The sequence below is a fragment of the Mchenga conophoros genome, linkage group LG23 (genome assembly GCF_057382185.1).
Source record: "Mchenga conophoros isolate Kocher_MC1m ecotype Shallow Benthic linkage group LG23, M_conophoros_male_GT1.1, whole genome shotgun sequence".
NCBI classification, from domain to species: domain Eukaryota; kingdom Metazoa; phylum Chordata; class Actinopteri; order Cichliformes; family Cichlidae; genus Mchenga; species Mchenga conophoros.
In genome coordinates, this window is record NC_140547.1 from 4,606,006 (window position 1) to 4,622,018 (window position 16,013).

Consider the following 16,013-nt stretch of genomic DNA (forward strand, 5'->3'; position numbering starts at 1 on the left):
ACTCTCAGCTGCTCTCTTAGAGAAAACAGTGGGTCAAATGTTATATGAAAAACAAATTTCACATATGGATGAGGTGAATTCTTCTTTTTTATTACGAACATTTCATCTAAGTTTGAAATCCTTTTATATAAAAGCTAATAGTTAAGTTAACCCAGGCTGTGCTGCTGTAAGCACTACAGATATGTCACTGCTGGATGTGATAGGGAAACCAGAATATTTAATCAGAAATAAAATCAGTTTAGAAAACTGTTTACAAAACACAACACACAATTTACTGCTTTTTCTTTAGTACAAATAATAACAGCACTATTTACATAGTTTAATATAGGACAAGTTGTATAAAAGTATATACATAAGTATATATATATCTAAAGTATATCTAAAGTACCTAAAATAAATATTCTCATTATGTATAATGACTTTTCAGAGTCATAAACATAATGAAACAGCAATTCATTATTATCTTATTTTAAAGTTACATTGTGTAAAATCTCACCACTAGATGTCAGTAGATTGCAGATTGCAGTCAAATGTATTCTGTTTTCTTAGCGATCCCAAGTGTACAATCCTACCTACGGTGGCTCCTGTTTATATGTAGTGACTGTAGGGTTTCAGTCCATTGTTTACCGCAGCTGTCAATATGCGTCCATGTTATTTCACTCTTGAGGAGGCTGTAAAACTTTGGAGGAGTCCAATATGAGTCAGTGAGTCAGGTAAACTCACTTCTGACCAATGGCAACAATACCAAGGAGAGATTTTGAGGATATTCTTAACTCTTGCCTGTTCTGTTAGTTTTAGTGTTGTTAGACTAAATCTGGTGAGAGTTGCTTCACATGTTTTACAAAGGCTCTTATATTTCCTTTTCCTGTTTTCCTTTTTGTTGCGTTTTCATGAGAGGTAGTGGTACTGTTTCTTGATGGCAGCTCAAATGTGTGGATCTAATCTTATAAGGAGATTACCTCTGATTGGATCTCCCGAATATTTTCATGTCATTGTCATTCGTTTTATTGGTGTCAGTACATTTTATCATAGTTTTGTCCTCATGCCTTAGTTTTTATCTTGTTTTTGTCTGAAAAAAGAGATTGTGGGCAAAAACTATGACAAAAGTTATTGGTCTGCAAAATTAACACTTGTACAGGCGCAAATTAAAACTGTTGCCAACTTCTATATTTAACGGATTAATTCTAAGTTTATGAAAATGCAATTTGTTGGGAGATGTAATTACACATACTTATCTTTCTATCATTTTTCAATCATAATCTCCTTTTTCCAATTAAATAAAACCTCAAAAACGACTTGCTGTAGCTTTAATGTTGTAGCTGTTTATGATAATTACTTCTGTTACTCATAGGCAGTGTTGGGGAGTAACGGAATACATGTACCGCGGTTACGTATTTAAAATACAAAATATGAGTAACTGTATTCCGTTACAGGTAGCGTTTAAAAAGGTGGTATTCAGAATACAGTAACTTTGTTGAAATAAATGGATTACACGGCGGTACTTCCCTGTTTCATATTGTGGCGGGTCAGGACTGTTTGGGTTTTGTTTGACAGCTATGTTCTGTTGTTCCAGGCGGCAGCGTTACGGTTGCCATGGTTACAGGGCGACGCTCTCTCTGTGTTTCCTGGGTGAGAGAGCGCCTTTTTGTTGTTGTTGTGCTAAGCTAATAGGCAGAATGCTACAGGATGTAGCATCATGGGCAGTGTAGTCCGTGCTGCAGGGAGAATGGACTGCCGTACCCGTTATGTGTCTGTGAGCGAGGGAGGGAGAAAAAGGAAAAGTAGGAGTTGTCATCAAGCAAAAACGGGAGCTGGAAGCATGTAAATAAAATAATAACCACTGCAGCCAAGAAGAGTGCCTGACGAGCCCAGGTGTAAGTACGCTCTTGAGACTCGACTGTACGCTGTGGTGGTGTTTTCCTCCGAAACAATAAGTTCCGTTGGAGCAGCCTTTCAACGCCTCTCTCTGTCTCTCGCAAGCAAAGTTGACCCAGACAACAAAGTAAAGCTATTTTTCGGCTACGAGCCCGACACGGAACCCACTGTATTAGCCAGAGGTCCTTTACTACGGTTCGGAGCCGCGGAGCCTTCAGTAACAGTAATAAATCACAGCAATAGTACATTCACGTAGTTGTAAACAGCATGATAATATATTAAGTAATCCAGCGTATTAAGAATACGTTACTCTCATCGAGTAACGTAACGGAATACGTTACAGAATACATTTTGGGGCATGTATTCTGTAATCTGTAATGGAATACATTTTAAAAGTAACCTTCCCAACACTGCTCATAGGGAGTCATTTGATTGTTTTCTCTGTATTACTGTAGGGTCTTTACCTTTAAAACACTTGATGTTATATAAATAAAAGTGAATGTCTGTGCAGTTGTGAGAGATTTTACTCTTTTTTGTTTGACTTTGAGCTACATCAGTAGCACGCTGTAGAAAGCGATACGCAAACATCTCAAGATTGAAAAAAGACGCTGCAGCCCTTCTAGTTATTATTTCAGATTTATTTATAAAATTGTTCACTCGAGATGCTGTGTTTTAACATATAGTGCATTCTCCTACGATGCAATGCTTGTGTGTTTCGCACACAGTCGAGCCCTCTAAGTTTTAACAGCCTGGCCATGTGGTGAACTGAATCATGAACACTTTGGCATAGTTTAGTGACAAACTATTGTTTAAACGTAGAAATGTAAACTCCAAATAGATACTTAAATCTGTCGCTGATGCCTGAGGGCCTAGTGTTAGAGTCACATTTCATACAGGACTTTACAAACACGCAATATACAAAATGGACAAAATATTAGGAACATTTGCTCTTGAGCTATAGTGAAGGTTGCATCCAGGTGAAACATTCACTCTGAGTCAACTGTGATTTTTTTTTTATAAACAGTCAAATATAGCCTGAAAAAGGAGTTGTAAACCATACCACTGGAGACATGTTATCTCAATATTCTGCACGCTCAGTGTACCGTAACCAAACCCCATCTACTTTACTGTATGAAGTGTCATTACACATTTAAGGTATACAAGTCACAAATAACCATAAGAGTATCTTGGTGATATACAATATTCATATCACTGCTCATTTCATTACATCTGTTTCACTGATTTCACATCAGCCAGGAGTGGTTATGCTTTTTTATAGAGGGAGACACTTTCAGGCAGTCTCTGGCAAATAACAGTATAAGCCATTTTAAAAAAAATCTTTGCAACATATCTTACAAATAACACCCCCTTTGTTGAGAATGTTCCAGCCACATACTGGGAATATTTCAAGCAGAGTTCATTCTTAAATATCTAAATATGTATTGCTGCCCAGGTCCAGTCCCAGGGAGACGGATAGTGTAGATAGAGAGAGAGACACGATGATTGGAGAGTCAGCGAGCTTTGACATGTAAAGATGACAAGCTGCTGAAAGTTTACTTGGCCTGCAGAAACACAGGAAGACAGCTCAAAATCCCAGATGAGACTTTTAGAGATTTACTTTACATATAGCCTACATACCAAGTTTATATGAGTAATAACATACGGAAAAGAGCCTTACTTATGACTACAACTTTTCCTCCATATTTCCTCCATCGCTCCATCACTCCACACTGAGAACCACCAAGTGGTCCTTCTTGACCTGAAGACATGGAAATTATGACTTTGCAACACTCCTCAGTTTCACTTCATCAAGCTGCCTTTATTACATCTCAGGTGTAGAATACAGTAAAGTAGCCGTGTAACAGACTGCGTCTCACCTCTGACATGACAGGAAGGTTGTCAGAAAGGAACCATTTGGTTTGGCGGGCCTTGTCTCTCTGTCTCTGGATGAGCTTTCTTAGCAACCTCTTTACCTTTCGGTCTCTGGGGTCTGCACACTTCACCGCCTTCTTCGTGTACAGTCTTTGAAAGACAAATGCAAATTATGTGCAGAAGTTGCAGGATGACAGTACAAGGATGTGCTGAAGACTCGAGACAAAGGATGGAAACACACCGATTTGAATGTGCTGCAGTAAGAAGGAGAAGATCATGCTGAGATCTACAAAGGTATTTGCCAGCTATAGCCCAAATTAAAATGAATATTTATATACTATAAGATGATAAAGAGGGAATTTTGTATTTCCCCCTCTAGTATAACGAAGAACAAATTGCGATCAAACTAAAACAGGTAACGAAAATAATGCCTCGTATCCAACGGATGAGAATTCAGTGCTTTTGTTAACTGGGCCACATGAATAAGCAAGCTCTTCATTCCCCAGCTTCATCAGATTTCCCTGACCTGCTGGAAACAATAGGTATCACAATGTAGTTTACTTAAATAAACCCTGCTGTTCTGACTGACTGACTGGCTGCAGCAGGGCTCAGCTGGCTCAGAAGGTATTTTCAGATGGCTTGTTATTCCCACATATTTCCTTTTTCACTTCCCTGGCAATTACAGCTCTAAGCCCTGCCATAACAACATGACCTGGAAAGATGACAATGCCTCTCAGCCCAAGCTCTGCCCTCCTCTAACGAGAGGCATATTTTCCATTCCTGCAGATTGCTGTGTGCTCTTTAGCTCCAGGAGTGGATAGTTGAAATACTTGCATGATGGCTTGTATACTGCAGTCGGGCCCCTCGGTCTGCACCTCAAACCGCAACACATCTTTGGTACGCACCTTGCCGTGGGAGTATAGCATGCAGCACTGGACATCGTTCTTCATCTGCACACCTATGGCTAGGAAATAACACGGACAAAGGAAGACAAATGAGTCACTGAAACGAAAGCAGACTGCCAGAATGATGCTGAACTTTCAGGTGTTTCACATCATTGAATAGATTTCACATTCAATTACTTTTTTGTGAAAACGGGATGCTAATGCAGCATCACGCCAGGCAGAAAAGTTTCAAATAATAGAAATTATTGCAGATTATCAGACCCTAAATCTGAGCGTTCATATTTATAGTTTTTCAGCACTGTCAAGTCCCTGTTCTGATATTAGCAAAGACCGAAGCAGAGTATTTTGCACATGCCCCACATATACGCAGAGTCACATATGGACACACACTAGAATGCCAGAGGAATTATAATGGCATCCCGTTGTGCTGAGAAACATACGAGCATGCCAGTGAAACGGGAGAAAGTGGTAGAAAAAGCGAGGTGTTTGTGTGTAAGGAATGCCATGATGTCCCTTCATCCAAATCTGTAAACAACTGAAAGTGTGATGTGAGGCAGCAGGAGCAAAATAGGACAGTGCTGCTTTGTAATGCCACAAATGATTTTGAAGCCATCCTCAGCCACATCAGTGCACTTCCAGCGCTTTGACTACATTTCAGAAAACAGACAAGACTACACGATCACGCGAACTGAGCCCTGACACAGTTGCTGTCTTTTCTCCATGTGTGTGTGTGTATGTGTGTGATGTGATTTCTGCTCCTCTGTTTACATCCATGCCTCCCTCCCTGCTGCTCCTGCTGCTGCTATTCCTCTTTCCCTCTTCTTTCCTTTTCTGTCTTCGCCATCACCGTCTATGCTAGAGTGTCCACCTGCAGGGTGCATGCAAGCCATGCAACACACACACACATAGAAAGTATGGTTATGTCCTACCTTCTACAGATGCCAAGAGGATAACAGTCAGAGAGATAACAGTCAACATCTGCAGCATGAACATGATGAGGCTGGCAGAGGAGGAGAGGAGAGGAGGATAATCTACTCTGTCACCTCTCCCTCTATGGCTGCCTCTCTTATACTACTCCCTCCCTCTCTTTATACCTCCCTGCCCATCTCTCACTCACTTTTACCACCTCTCTTTTTTGTCTTACTGTCTTTCCCTCCCACCGTCTGTTTATCCATTTTCATTCTTATGCTCAACTAACTCCCTCCTTCTTTTTCTTTCACATTCATCTCACCTCTCCCTCATTTCTCCCTTTCAGTCTCCTCACTCAAGATGCCAGGCCTGATTTATTTCATTTAGGGTGTTAAATTACTCCTTCATTCTTTTTTCCTTTGCTTTCCTGCATTTTTCTCATTGAGAACCAAAATAGATAAAAGGCGAGTTATCAAGAAGTATTCAACATGCAGCATTTATGTTAATTCCCATGATAAATCCAGTTATTTGGCTTTTTTTCATTTCCAAATAACAAAATGAATGTAAAATGGTTTGCAGCTGTACGGGCTGTAGGGGAAGCGGTAGTATCTGAACTTTATCTGGATCATTCTTACCACAGAGTTTTCTGTCTGCCTCCTTTAGTATATCTTTATCCTGATGTTAATATGAGTGATTGCTTTAAAAATGTCTCTTTCAGTTGTCATTTTAAATGGCAATAAATGTTATTCATGTAACATTTTACAATAGATCAAAAAGTCTGAGACAGATTCATGAAATCTATTTTTTTTAGATACATTTTATGCTCCTTTAACTCTTTAAAGCCAAGTTTTTGTGAGTTATTCAGATATCATCAGTGTGATTTTTTTCCTTCAAAAACTGAAATACAAAAAAATGTCTGATGTAGCAAATCTGATACAAATATCTTATTACTTTTTTGCCATCAGAAGGTTCATTAAACACAAAACATTATGATATTTCATGGTTCAGGCTTTAAAGGCTTAAACTGCTACATAAAAGAAAAAAGTTTTCTCATTTAACATGCTTAATATCCCTTTTTCTGCTCATTTTGAGCTCCTTGGCCTCTTACACTGTTAATTTTCATGTTAACGTTACGTTTCTATGCTAATGATGCACCGCTGTAAGCAGTCATTCAAAAAGTAAACAAAGGGCTAGCACCTTTGTTGGTGGAATACAGATGGTAAGTGGCAGCCATGCTGCTTGTCAAATGCACTTGCTAACTGATTATCAGAAAGTGTGAGCACCTTTATAAAAGCTGAAGCTTTAGAGGTTCTGTTTGGAGTCAGATGTGCAAAAATCCCAAGAGCTACATCTCAGACTCTACAGACCTCATTAAGCATGTTAGATGTTAAACTTTATGGTAGTACAATTAGAAAAACACTAAACAACCATAGCTTGTTTCTAAGGGTTGCTAGGAAACAGTCTCCTCCATTCAAAACAAACATAGCAGCACAGCTTAATTTTTGTGAAATTACATCTAAACAAACCACAAGACTTCTGAAACAGTGTTCTTTCCACAGATGAGGACACGGTTTTGGCCATAGTGCCATATTTAGCCCAAACCAAACACAGGCTGTCAGCATGAACACCTCATACTTTCAGCTTGTTTTGCAGCCACAGGACCTGAACACCTTACGGTCATTGAGTTGACTCCGAACTCCTCTGTATACCAAAGCAACCCAGAGTTACATGTAAGGCCATCTGTTCAACAGCTAAAGCTTGGCCCAAAGTCGGGTCACGCAAGCAGGACAATGATCCCGAGCACAGCAGCAAATTTACAACTGAAAAACAAAAGAACGTTGCAGTGGCTCAGTCAAAGTCCAGACCTTCGTAGAAAATCTGGCAACAATGTGAAACCAATCTGAGGCCTTTTAATTCTAGTCTGGTTTTCTTACTATAATTTCGTTTGCATGCCTTGGCTCATGCTGATGCAAACTTGTCACCAAGTAAATGTTATAAATTTACCTAATAAAGTAACTCAGATGTTTGAAAATATGTCCTAAATGTTTTTGTAGTCTCTCCTTTTCTAACCATAAATCATTATAAAACATTGTTTCATTTATTTTGTTTCATTAACCAAACACCACACGAATACGCTGGAGGCACTATGTTAGCACACTCACATCCATTACAGGGAGACTTCAACAGAAAACAACATCAGGATCTAATTATACAGACAGGAACTAGAGAAACTGATGTAGGCCTGCATCTGTCTCAGGAAGGTATTCCTTTGAACTGGCCCTATGATCGAGAAAAATGACAAACACACTTTGTCAAAGTCTGATTAGGCTGCCAGCAACATTGTATAAAGTGATCAATCAAAGGCTGGATTAAGTGTGACAGATGCACAAATATTCCCACATCATAGGGCTGAAGGCACTTAACGTGTCTGGAAAACTAATAACTTATTAAGAAGAATTATAGCTCTTATAGGTGTGGTACACAATAAGTGATAATACACAGACAATATATCACAGCTATCATATTTAAAGAATGTTTTTGGACTCGTGCAAGCCTAGAAATTGAAATTCATAGTTGGCATCATCCGCTGTGTGAAAATTTATGTGAAAATAAATTGTAGTGATCATTTCTAGGTGTGTGTGGAGTTACTCTGTTACACCGTTAAGGAAATATCACCTGTTTGTTCAAAAGCTATCACGTCATACCCAGGCTGACAACTAACATGGAGCGCGTATGTCAAAGAGAAACGTAGCGGGGTCTCATGACTGTGCTTTACTCTGATCCGCTGTGGCAAGTTATTCGTGCTGGATTGACACCAATGCCTGACATTCATAGTTGATGGTTTGGGAAGATGAAAGGACTTCAGTTGACATGGTGCCTTGCTATTTAGGTTTGGCCATGTATCTGCAGGGAGAAACATGAAGTATCATCAAACAAAGCTGACACAGGAATGTAATGTACATTGTTCTCATTCTGCGCTGACAAGGCTTAAAAAACTGTTTGGGTGAATCTGGTAGAAAAGAGCCGTTAAATAATTATATGGATATTTTAAGGGGGTAAAGGTGATATTTTCCCTTCTTGTCACACAAATTAAGCTTGCAAATTCAAACCCATCAAACTTCATTACTATAAATACTCTGGATTTACTGTACTTTAGAAAAGAATGCATTAGACAAACATTCAATATGCTGGCAGGGCAGTGCTGGAACAATGAGTTGCATTTCATGTAGAGAAATATTGCTTTAGACACTAATGTAGCACATATAATGGACACATTTTGTTGGATTTTATTGATGTGGGGCTGTCTAAGTTCCTGTGGCTCAACAGATCTTAAGAAGGAACAAATTATCCTTTGGCTACTGCAACATACCAAGAAATATTCAGACAACATGGCAACAAAATGTCTCCTATGGAACCCTGGATATGAAAATATGCAGACTGTTGACTGAGGGGTGTGTTTGGGGTAAAGCTGTGTACGTGTGTGTGTGCGTGCGCATGTAAAAGAGAGGGGGATTCAAGAATTTGACCCAAGAAATCAGGTTGGAATCTCAGCTGTAAAAACATACCTTCCACATGACTACAGGTCTGCCTGTTAGCCCTACACTTTACGGATATCTCTGCAGTGATTAAATATCTCCTGTCAAGGTGTGGCGACCCAGAAACACGAGGGAAATCAAAAATAAAAATAACAGCAGTGAGCGATCGGGGTGACCAGAGTAATGTTAAGAGCTGGAGTTGTACAGAGGCATAGTTTGACCTCCAAAAGATGATGGAGGGCTCAACCCACTGAACTGGACACACGGTCTTAACAGATCGGACTGTGCTCCCAAAAAGGGATTTGTAAGGGATAAGATGCAGGGGGGCAAATGCTTGATATAATCTTTGCAAGGCAGCAAACTGGGAGGTGTACAAAACAGACAACAAGCGGCGTGGAATGCAATTTTGAAAACTGAATTAAGCACAGCACATTTTTTTCATTGTTTTTTGTGCTTAAAATACTGAGCAAAAAGTTCCAATGAAATGAGTGCACAAAATTCAAGGACAAGTTATAACCTGCAATTCCTTTTTAAACCTCACCACCATAGGAGAGACCAAAGAGCTGTCTAAGGACATAGGAGACATGATTGCAGAGTGCATATTAATAAATGAAGGAAAGACAGAGTAACTGTCAATCGCCCTCAGGCTGGTACCCCAAGATGTGCATCATCAGTGATCATGGGAACAACAAGGGATAACCCTAGGAATGCAAAGCAGGACCCCGCTCACCAAGAAAACCAATGGTGACAAGTTGCCAGGTTGTGGTTTGAAAACTTGCTCAAGAAGGCCCATTCGGAGAAACGTTTCAAGGTTGTTAGATGAGACCAAAATTGGGCTCTGAACATTTAGAAAGAAATGACTGTTGACTATGGCCCAAAGAACATCATCCCTACCAAACAGGCGGTGGCAGCATTGTGCATTGGGGATGTAAATCTGCAAAGGGTACAGGATTGTGCAGCACCTGCAGCTTAACCTCCAAATCTGAGGCCATGGTTCTCAGTTGGAAAAGGGTGGAGTGTTCACTCCAATCCAGAGACAAGTTACTGCCCCCAATGGAGAACTTCAAGAATCTCAAGGTGTCCTTCATAAGTGAGGGAAGACTGGGGCAGGATATTGACAAATGGACTGTTTTGGTGACATCAGTAATGTGAGTGGTATGAAACCTATAGAGAGAGCTGAAGCTTTGTGTAGCTAAGTGATAATCTAGAAAACTTAAGGATTTGTGAAAGATCTATGAAGAGCAGTGGCCAAAAATCCCCACTGAGTGCACACGAACCCGGTGACCAACTACAAGAAACATTTGACAGCTCCGCTTGCCAACAAGAATTAATCCAAGTAATAAATCATATTTTCCAAGGGGATACTTCTTTCCTTCATTTTTTCATAAGTGTTTAAAATTATGACTTAAAAAGGGAGAGAAATACTTATTTCCCCCGCAGCAGCTAAAAATCATGTTGTCAATGCCAGCATGTGGAGAGCATTGCAAAATCCTATGCTTAACCTTGTGATAGAGCTATTGTGTCCATTTTATGGTAATCATTGCATATCTAAATAAAAAGAATGCAAATAAGTGCAATTAAAATTCTTAAAATTGAAAAGAGGTCTTGGCTGTATTAAATGCCACTTTAATTTTACTAGTTTGTTATAAATAACTAAGCTTTAAAAAGCCAAGGGGTTAAAGCTTATCCCAGCATGCCATTTCCCCCCATTATTATAAAAGCGAATCATTAGGCCAACCGGCCCTGGATTCATATTTCATGTTCTGCTTTGGACACGGGAAAGCTCTGCATTTTATCTTCACATGAGATTTCCTTCATGGAATGTCTTAATCGACTGTGGAAATAAAATTATGCTTCAACATGCGATTATATTTTATTAGAATAGAGCACCGCATGCTCCCCTGTGCCAGTCAGGCATTCCTCTGCAGGGAGTTGACGGGACCCAAATATCTGTGCTTCACACAGCTCTGTTTCATTACCCCCCCTCCCCACACCCGAAACACTAAACCTAGAAAATCTGCTTAAACACACTCGAGCATTTATTTTGAAAATCCGCACTACCAAAACTCAAAAGGTCTTGATTGAGCCTGGAGTGAGAAACTGGACACTCTGGATATGTTTAAAAATTGCTGCCAAGAAGAAAAGCACACATCTTATGTCCACAGAGATCCAGACACATTCCTAATGCAAACTCGAGGGTCGCTGTGTTGCACAAGAAATCTGACCTTCAACATTTCACCACTGGCTGCGGTGTGCTCTGTAAGAGTCCAAAACTCAATGTTCCAGCAATGGTAATGACATAATATTTATTCCAAGAGAATTATCTTAGTAATATTTGAAAAAATAAACATCTCACATAATACGCCATCGTCTTAAATGCAGAGCATCTTTCATGTGTCACCTGCAGTTTTATTTGTTATGAAAAGTTTGACAAGAACAAGTTTGCAGAAATAATTGTTCAGGAGATGCAGTCGAAAACTCTAAAAACTAGGCTGACCTTGAGGCTGCTGTAGAGCCAAAATACCCCGGGGCATCAGTAAACATCAGTAAAGGCCGTTCTGCTGAGAGTAGCCTTTTTTCCACCACAAATTTAAAATATCAAACAAAATTAATTCAGTACGTTCTTTACTACAAATTAGTTTACTGCAGTTATGTCCCCACTGGGAGATAACAGACAAGGATTCAAGGGAAGGGTAAACAACAAAGACATTTAGAAATCCCTTAAAGTCCTTTAAAAACAGTTAACAGGCTCTGGGGAGACAGATTTATGACTGATGCTTTTACTGCATAGGCAGTGTGTTTGGGATCACGGTCGTGCTGAAAAATGAAGCCAATCAGACACTTTCCAGATGGTATTGTATGGTGTAGTACTTTTCTGTGTTCATAATTCCATCAGTTTGACCAGATTTCCAGCACCACTGGCAGAAATGGAGCCCCAAACCATGAAAGAGACACCATTGTTTTACAGATGGCTGACGACAGTAGTGTACCTCTCTCCTTAAAATCGCCAAACACACTGATAAAATGTCAAATTGGGATTCATCACTTTTCAGCCCAGCTCTTATGTAATTTGGCATACCTCAGCCTTTTCTGCCTGCTTCAGTGAACAGTAGATGGAGCAGCTGATGGGCCACATTTACTTAAGGACATGAATTTCAAGTGCTGTTGATCGGATAGTTTTTAAGCCTGCAATTTCTTTTGAATTTCACAGAACCAATTTCCTGAAATGTTTTAAGGACACACAGCAAACCATCCTGACATAAGTTTTATAAATACTATTTTATGCTGGTGAAACTGTGGTATTTTTCATAGATTGAACATGAGAAAAGGGAACAGATTGTGTAACAAAGTGCAAAAACATACTATTTAAAAGTGGTTCTTTGCCAAGTGTTCTTTTATATTTATACACAACACCAGTTTGTTGCTTGAGTTGGGCGCCTTTGTTATGTTTGAATGATTCATAGCTCAGTGTTAACTGGCTTAATAAAAAAACATTCTTCTGAAAAAGCTCACGTCCAAGGACTGGATTGAAAATGAGTGAAAAAGCAGTCAATATGAAAGGAAAGCCTGCAGAACTGCTCTCAAAACCACTAAAATTATTACAAGTCTGATTTCTTAGAAGTGAAACATAAAGAGACAAGAGACGGCTCAAGACATTTATACAGACAAAAAAAAATTGGTGATCTGATTTGTCTCCAAAAACTTCAAGATGTTATTCTATTATTTAAATACAAGGAGGAAATTCTACAAATGTGTTAGCAAGGGCAGGACCCTGGATAGCTCTGACATCACTGGATGAGCACATTTACTTTAGAGCAGGCTGCTTTAAAAACAAACAAACAAACAAAAATACATCCCCCTGAACTGTGCAGGAGTAAAAAAGGAATTTAAAGTATGCACTTCAGTTTCTCAGCTGTGAGTGTTGCTCACAGTGCTTGTCATTCATTTTTCTTATGTTGAACCTTATTCAGAAGATGCTTAATCTCTTGTTTACCTCTGGGAGATCTGAAAAACTAGTTAAAATTGGGGTCAAGTTTGCAGTGCACGAATCTTTTTGCTTTTAATGTCACTCTGCAGATTTTAAATTGGAAAACTCCACTGAAGCCTGATATTATTACTCTTACAGCTTTACCAGTAATGCTGAGTGTGACACACACCTGCACAGACTTCATTCTGTTGTTTACATACTTTTATTTCTTGTACAGTGAATAGTATTTCACAAGTATATACAAAAAATGTACACATTTCCATCACAAGTCTTCAAAGTTAAGCATGAAAAATCTTGAGGAACCATCGTATAAAAGCATTAATAAATGTTGAATTTCAGATTTTGACTTAGAAAAGTAGCAGAAAGTTTCCAACAGTGAATTATGACCCTGTAATAAAAACTTGGATGGTTGCAAACAGTTTTGACCAGTCTCCTGAAGCAGTCTTTAATCCAGTGTGCCTGCAGAAAAAATAAAGTCAGTAAAACATATTCTGGTTCAAAACAGAGCCAATAAATTCAATATTAAGTGGAATACTGAATTTTGTGCATGTGACGAATTCAATCAGCATCGTAATCCAGACAACTTTAAAAGTTGTTTTCTACTTTTGTCTTTGTGTGGCTTACCTTCAAGAAATGCAAACTCATCTATGGCTTCTATTGCATTGTCTGTGGAAAAGAAAACAAATGATACCATATTATCACAATATGTTTTACTCATGGTGTCATATAATTGTGAATTTGCAACATTTTGCAAAATGCTGAGTATTGCAATGACAGTCACAGAAAAGGAACAGGGGCCTAAAATTAAAGCACGTCCTGTTTCTTCAAGTCAAATCTCAGCGTGATGTAGTTGTTATTCTGAGAAATATGTACAACTGTCAAATTCAGGCTTATGAAGCAGGTTGTATAATTATCTTTGGGTAAGACACTGATCACCGCTGGAGGATGACTGTGCCCCGGTTAGGTTAGAAGCACACAGGCACAAGTGCTTTGATGTTCTTTGATAGAACAGGAAAATGCTATACAAGCACCAGCCCATTTTCTATTTATGCAAGTAGACTTTAAATGGAATTAAGCACATGTTTAATCCACTTACCCAAGTCTTTTCTTTGCAAAGTTTTCCTCTTCCCTTGCTGTGCATACACTAGAGCATCTTTGGCGATCATCTCAACAAACAATTCCTGTACAAAAAGAAACCAAAAAGAAATCATTCAAAATGAACCAGAGAAACGATCAGAAATAGATTTTTTTTATTAACATAAGCCACTGATAAAATATATTTGTGCTGAAATGCAACTGTTTTTGCACAACTGGCTGCTCCCTAAACAGTCACCACAGCAGATCATCTGCCTCCATGCCACCCTATTGCTAGCATGCTCTTCTGCATGTCCTCCTTCACCGCATCAATGAACCTCCACTAAGATCTTTCCTCTTTTCTTCTTGCCTGGCAGCTCCACAGTCAGCATCCAGTATATCCACCATCTCTTCTCTGAACATGTCCAAACCATTGTCTCTGAAGTCTGTCTTTAACCCCAAAGCACTCAACCTGAGCTGTCCTTCTAAAACACTCTATTTCTAATCCTGTCCCTCTTGGTCTCTCCCAACGAAAACCTGAGCACCTCCAGCTCTGTTCCTGCCGCCACCATCTCCAAACCGTACATCTCACTGACACCAGGCCTTGTAAACCTTCCCTTTCCCTGCTATCCTTCTGTCACACAGTCTCCCAACACTCACTTCCACCCTGCCTGCACTCTCTTCTTGACCTCTCTTGAACACGGTTTGTCCCAGGTATTTAAACTCATCTACCTTCACTACCTCTGCTCCTTGCAGCTTTACTGTTACACCTGTCTCCCTCTCATTCACACATGTATCCCATCTTGCTTCTACTAGCTTTCATTCCCTATCTAGCATGATGATTGTTCAGTTTGACTCTAACATTTTAGTTAGACATTAACATGAGTAAACTCTGCGTTTATTCCAAAGGTTAACCTACACTAAAGTTTAAATATACTTCAGTAATTTCAGTAATTTGATAAATAAACTAAAATGAATTAGAAACATATAGAAAATAGATTATTTACTATCTGCACTTAAGTTTGTTAGCGTCATATAGAGTCAGCACTCGTGTTACCAGGACCGGTTAGGATATCAGTGGTCTCACCGTGGCTTTAGCGATGATGAACACAGACTCCTGGCTGGCGAGGGCCACGTCTGGGTCGGTCTTCATCAGAGCCTTGATGCGGGACAGCGGGAGTTTGGACAGCCGGCTGTGGCTCACCGTGACTGGGCCCGTCTGCTGCTGCTGGCCGCTGTCCTCCGCCTCGGCCCCGCGGGTCTCCTCCTCACTCTCACACCGGTCAGGGTCGTGCTCCGTTGCGGTCACAAGACTCGTCGTCACTGTTGCTGCCATTTTCTGATATTTTGCGCTAATTATATGACTTAAGAAATAAACACACACGTAGAAACGACTATAGTTTAATAGCTACATGTCACAGATAATAACATCAACAACAGCAGCGGGCGCGCGCCAGCATGTGGTTCCGGGCTTTCGTGATAAGGCCTGCGCTGATTCGTCAGTGAGTGCAGGCCCCGCCAACTAATCCTCTTCGGTGATTGGACAGATTGTGAATCCAGGCCTCACTATTGGCTAAAGTTAAACGTCATTCACCGCACATTGCCGCCTAGATAGCGGGGTGTAGCCGGAGCCCTACTAACCAAGGGGTCCGAGTGTAGACACGAAGTCGCAGGTGAAGTTGGCCACAAATAACACTTTGCTATTGTATGGTTAAAATATATCGTTTTTATAACTTTGTAATTTTACATTACTTTGTGTATGCGCTAAATGTTATTTTTTTTGTGACATTTACCAAAAAGTGGGAAAACTCAACTGTACTCCTCAATATTTCCACTAGGGGGCAGTGGGAACAA

At 39.7% G+C, this 16,013-nt stretch overlaps 2 protein-coding genes across 2 annotated transcripts; both read right to left on the minus strand.

Moving 5' to 3' along the window:
* Positions 1-2,492: 2,492 nt before the first annotated feature.
* Positions 2,493-5,718, minus strand: ccl44 (chemokine (C-C motif) ligand 44). The gene is made up of 5 exons (XM_085263929.1): positions 5,582-5,718; positions 4,582-4,711; positions 3,753-3,897; positions 3,554-3,634; positions 2,493-3,437 (listed from the first exon to the last, which is right to left on the minus strand). The coding sequence occupies exons 1-4, from the start codon at positions 5,643-5,645 to the stop codon at positions 3,596-3,598; spliced, it is 378 nt and encodes a 125-aa protein (XP_085120055.1). The 5' UTR covers positions 5,646-5,718; the 3' UTR covers positions 2,493-3,437; positions 3,554-3,595.
* Positions 5,719-13,268: 7,550 nt separating this feature from the next.
* Positions 13,269-15,635, minus strand: pole4 (polymerase (DNA-directed), epsilon 4, accessory subunit). Its single transcript, XM_085264753.1, has 4 exons — positions 15,247-15,635; positions 14,182-14,266; positions 13,710-13,751; positions 13,269-13,544 (listed from the first exon to the last, which is right to left on the minus strand). The coding sequence occupies exons 1-4, from the start codon at positions 15,493-15,495 to the stop codon at positions 13,531-13,533; spliced, it is 390 nt and encodes a 129-aa protein (XP_085120879.1). The 5' UTR covers positions 15,496-15,635; the 3' UTR covers positions 13,269-13,530.
* Between the last annotated feature and the right edge of the window lie 378 nt (positions 15,636-16,013).

What these genes read in the sequence shown, in the direction of transcription:
- pole4 (XM_085264753.1), bottom strand. Translation starts at nt 15,495, where the DNA reads ATGGCAGCAACAGTGACGACGAGTCTTGTGACCGCAACGGAGCACGAC. An exon ending in TCATCATCGCTAAAGCCACG is followed by an intron (nt 14,267 to 15,246) that starts GTGAGACCACTG and finishes CTTTTTGTACAG; the next exon opens with GAATTGTTTGTTGAGATGAT. An exon ending in TTTGCAAAGAAAAGACTTGG is followed by an intron (nt 13,752 to 14,181) that starts GTAAGTGGATTA and finishes TCTTTTCCACAG; the next exon opens with ACAATGCAATAGAAGCCATA.
- ccl44 (XM_085263929.1), bottom strand. Translation starts at nt 5,645, where the DNA reads ATGTTCATGCTGCAGATGTTGACTGTTATCTCTCTGACTGTTATCCTC. An exon ending in CCTCTTGGCATCTGTAGAAG is followed by an intron (nt 4,712 to 5,581) that starts GTAGGACATAAC and finishes GTTATTTCCTAG; the next exon opens with CCATAGGTGTGCAGATGAAG. An exon ending in ACCTTCCTGTCATGTCAGAG is followed by an intron (nt 3,635 to 3,752) that starts GTGAGACGCAGT and finishes CCATGTCTTCAG; the next exon opens with GTCAAGAAGGACCACTTGGT.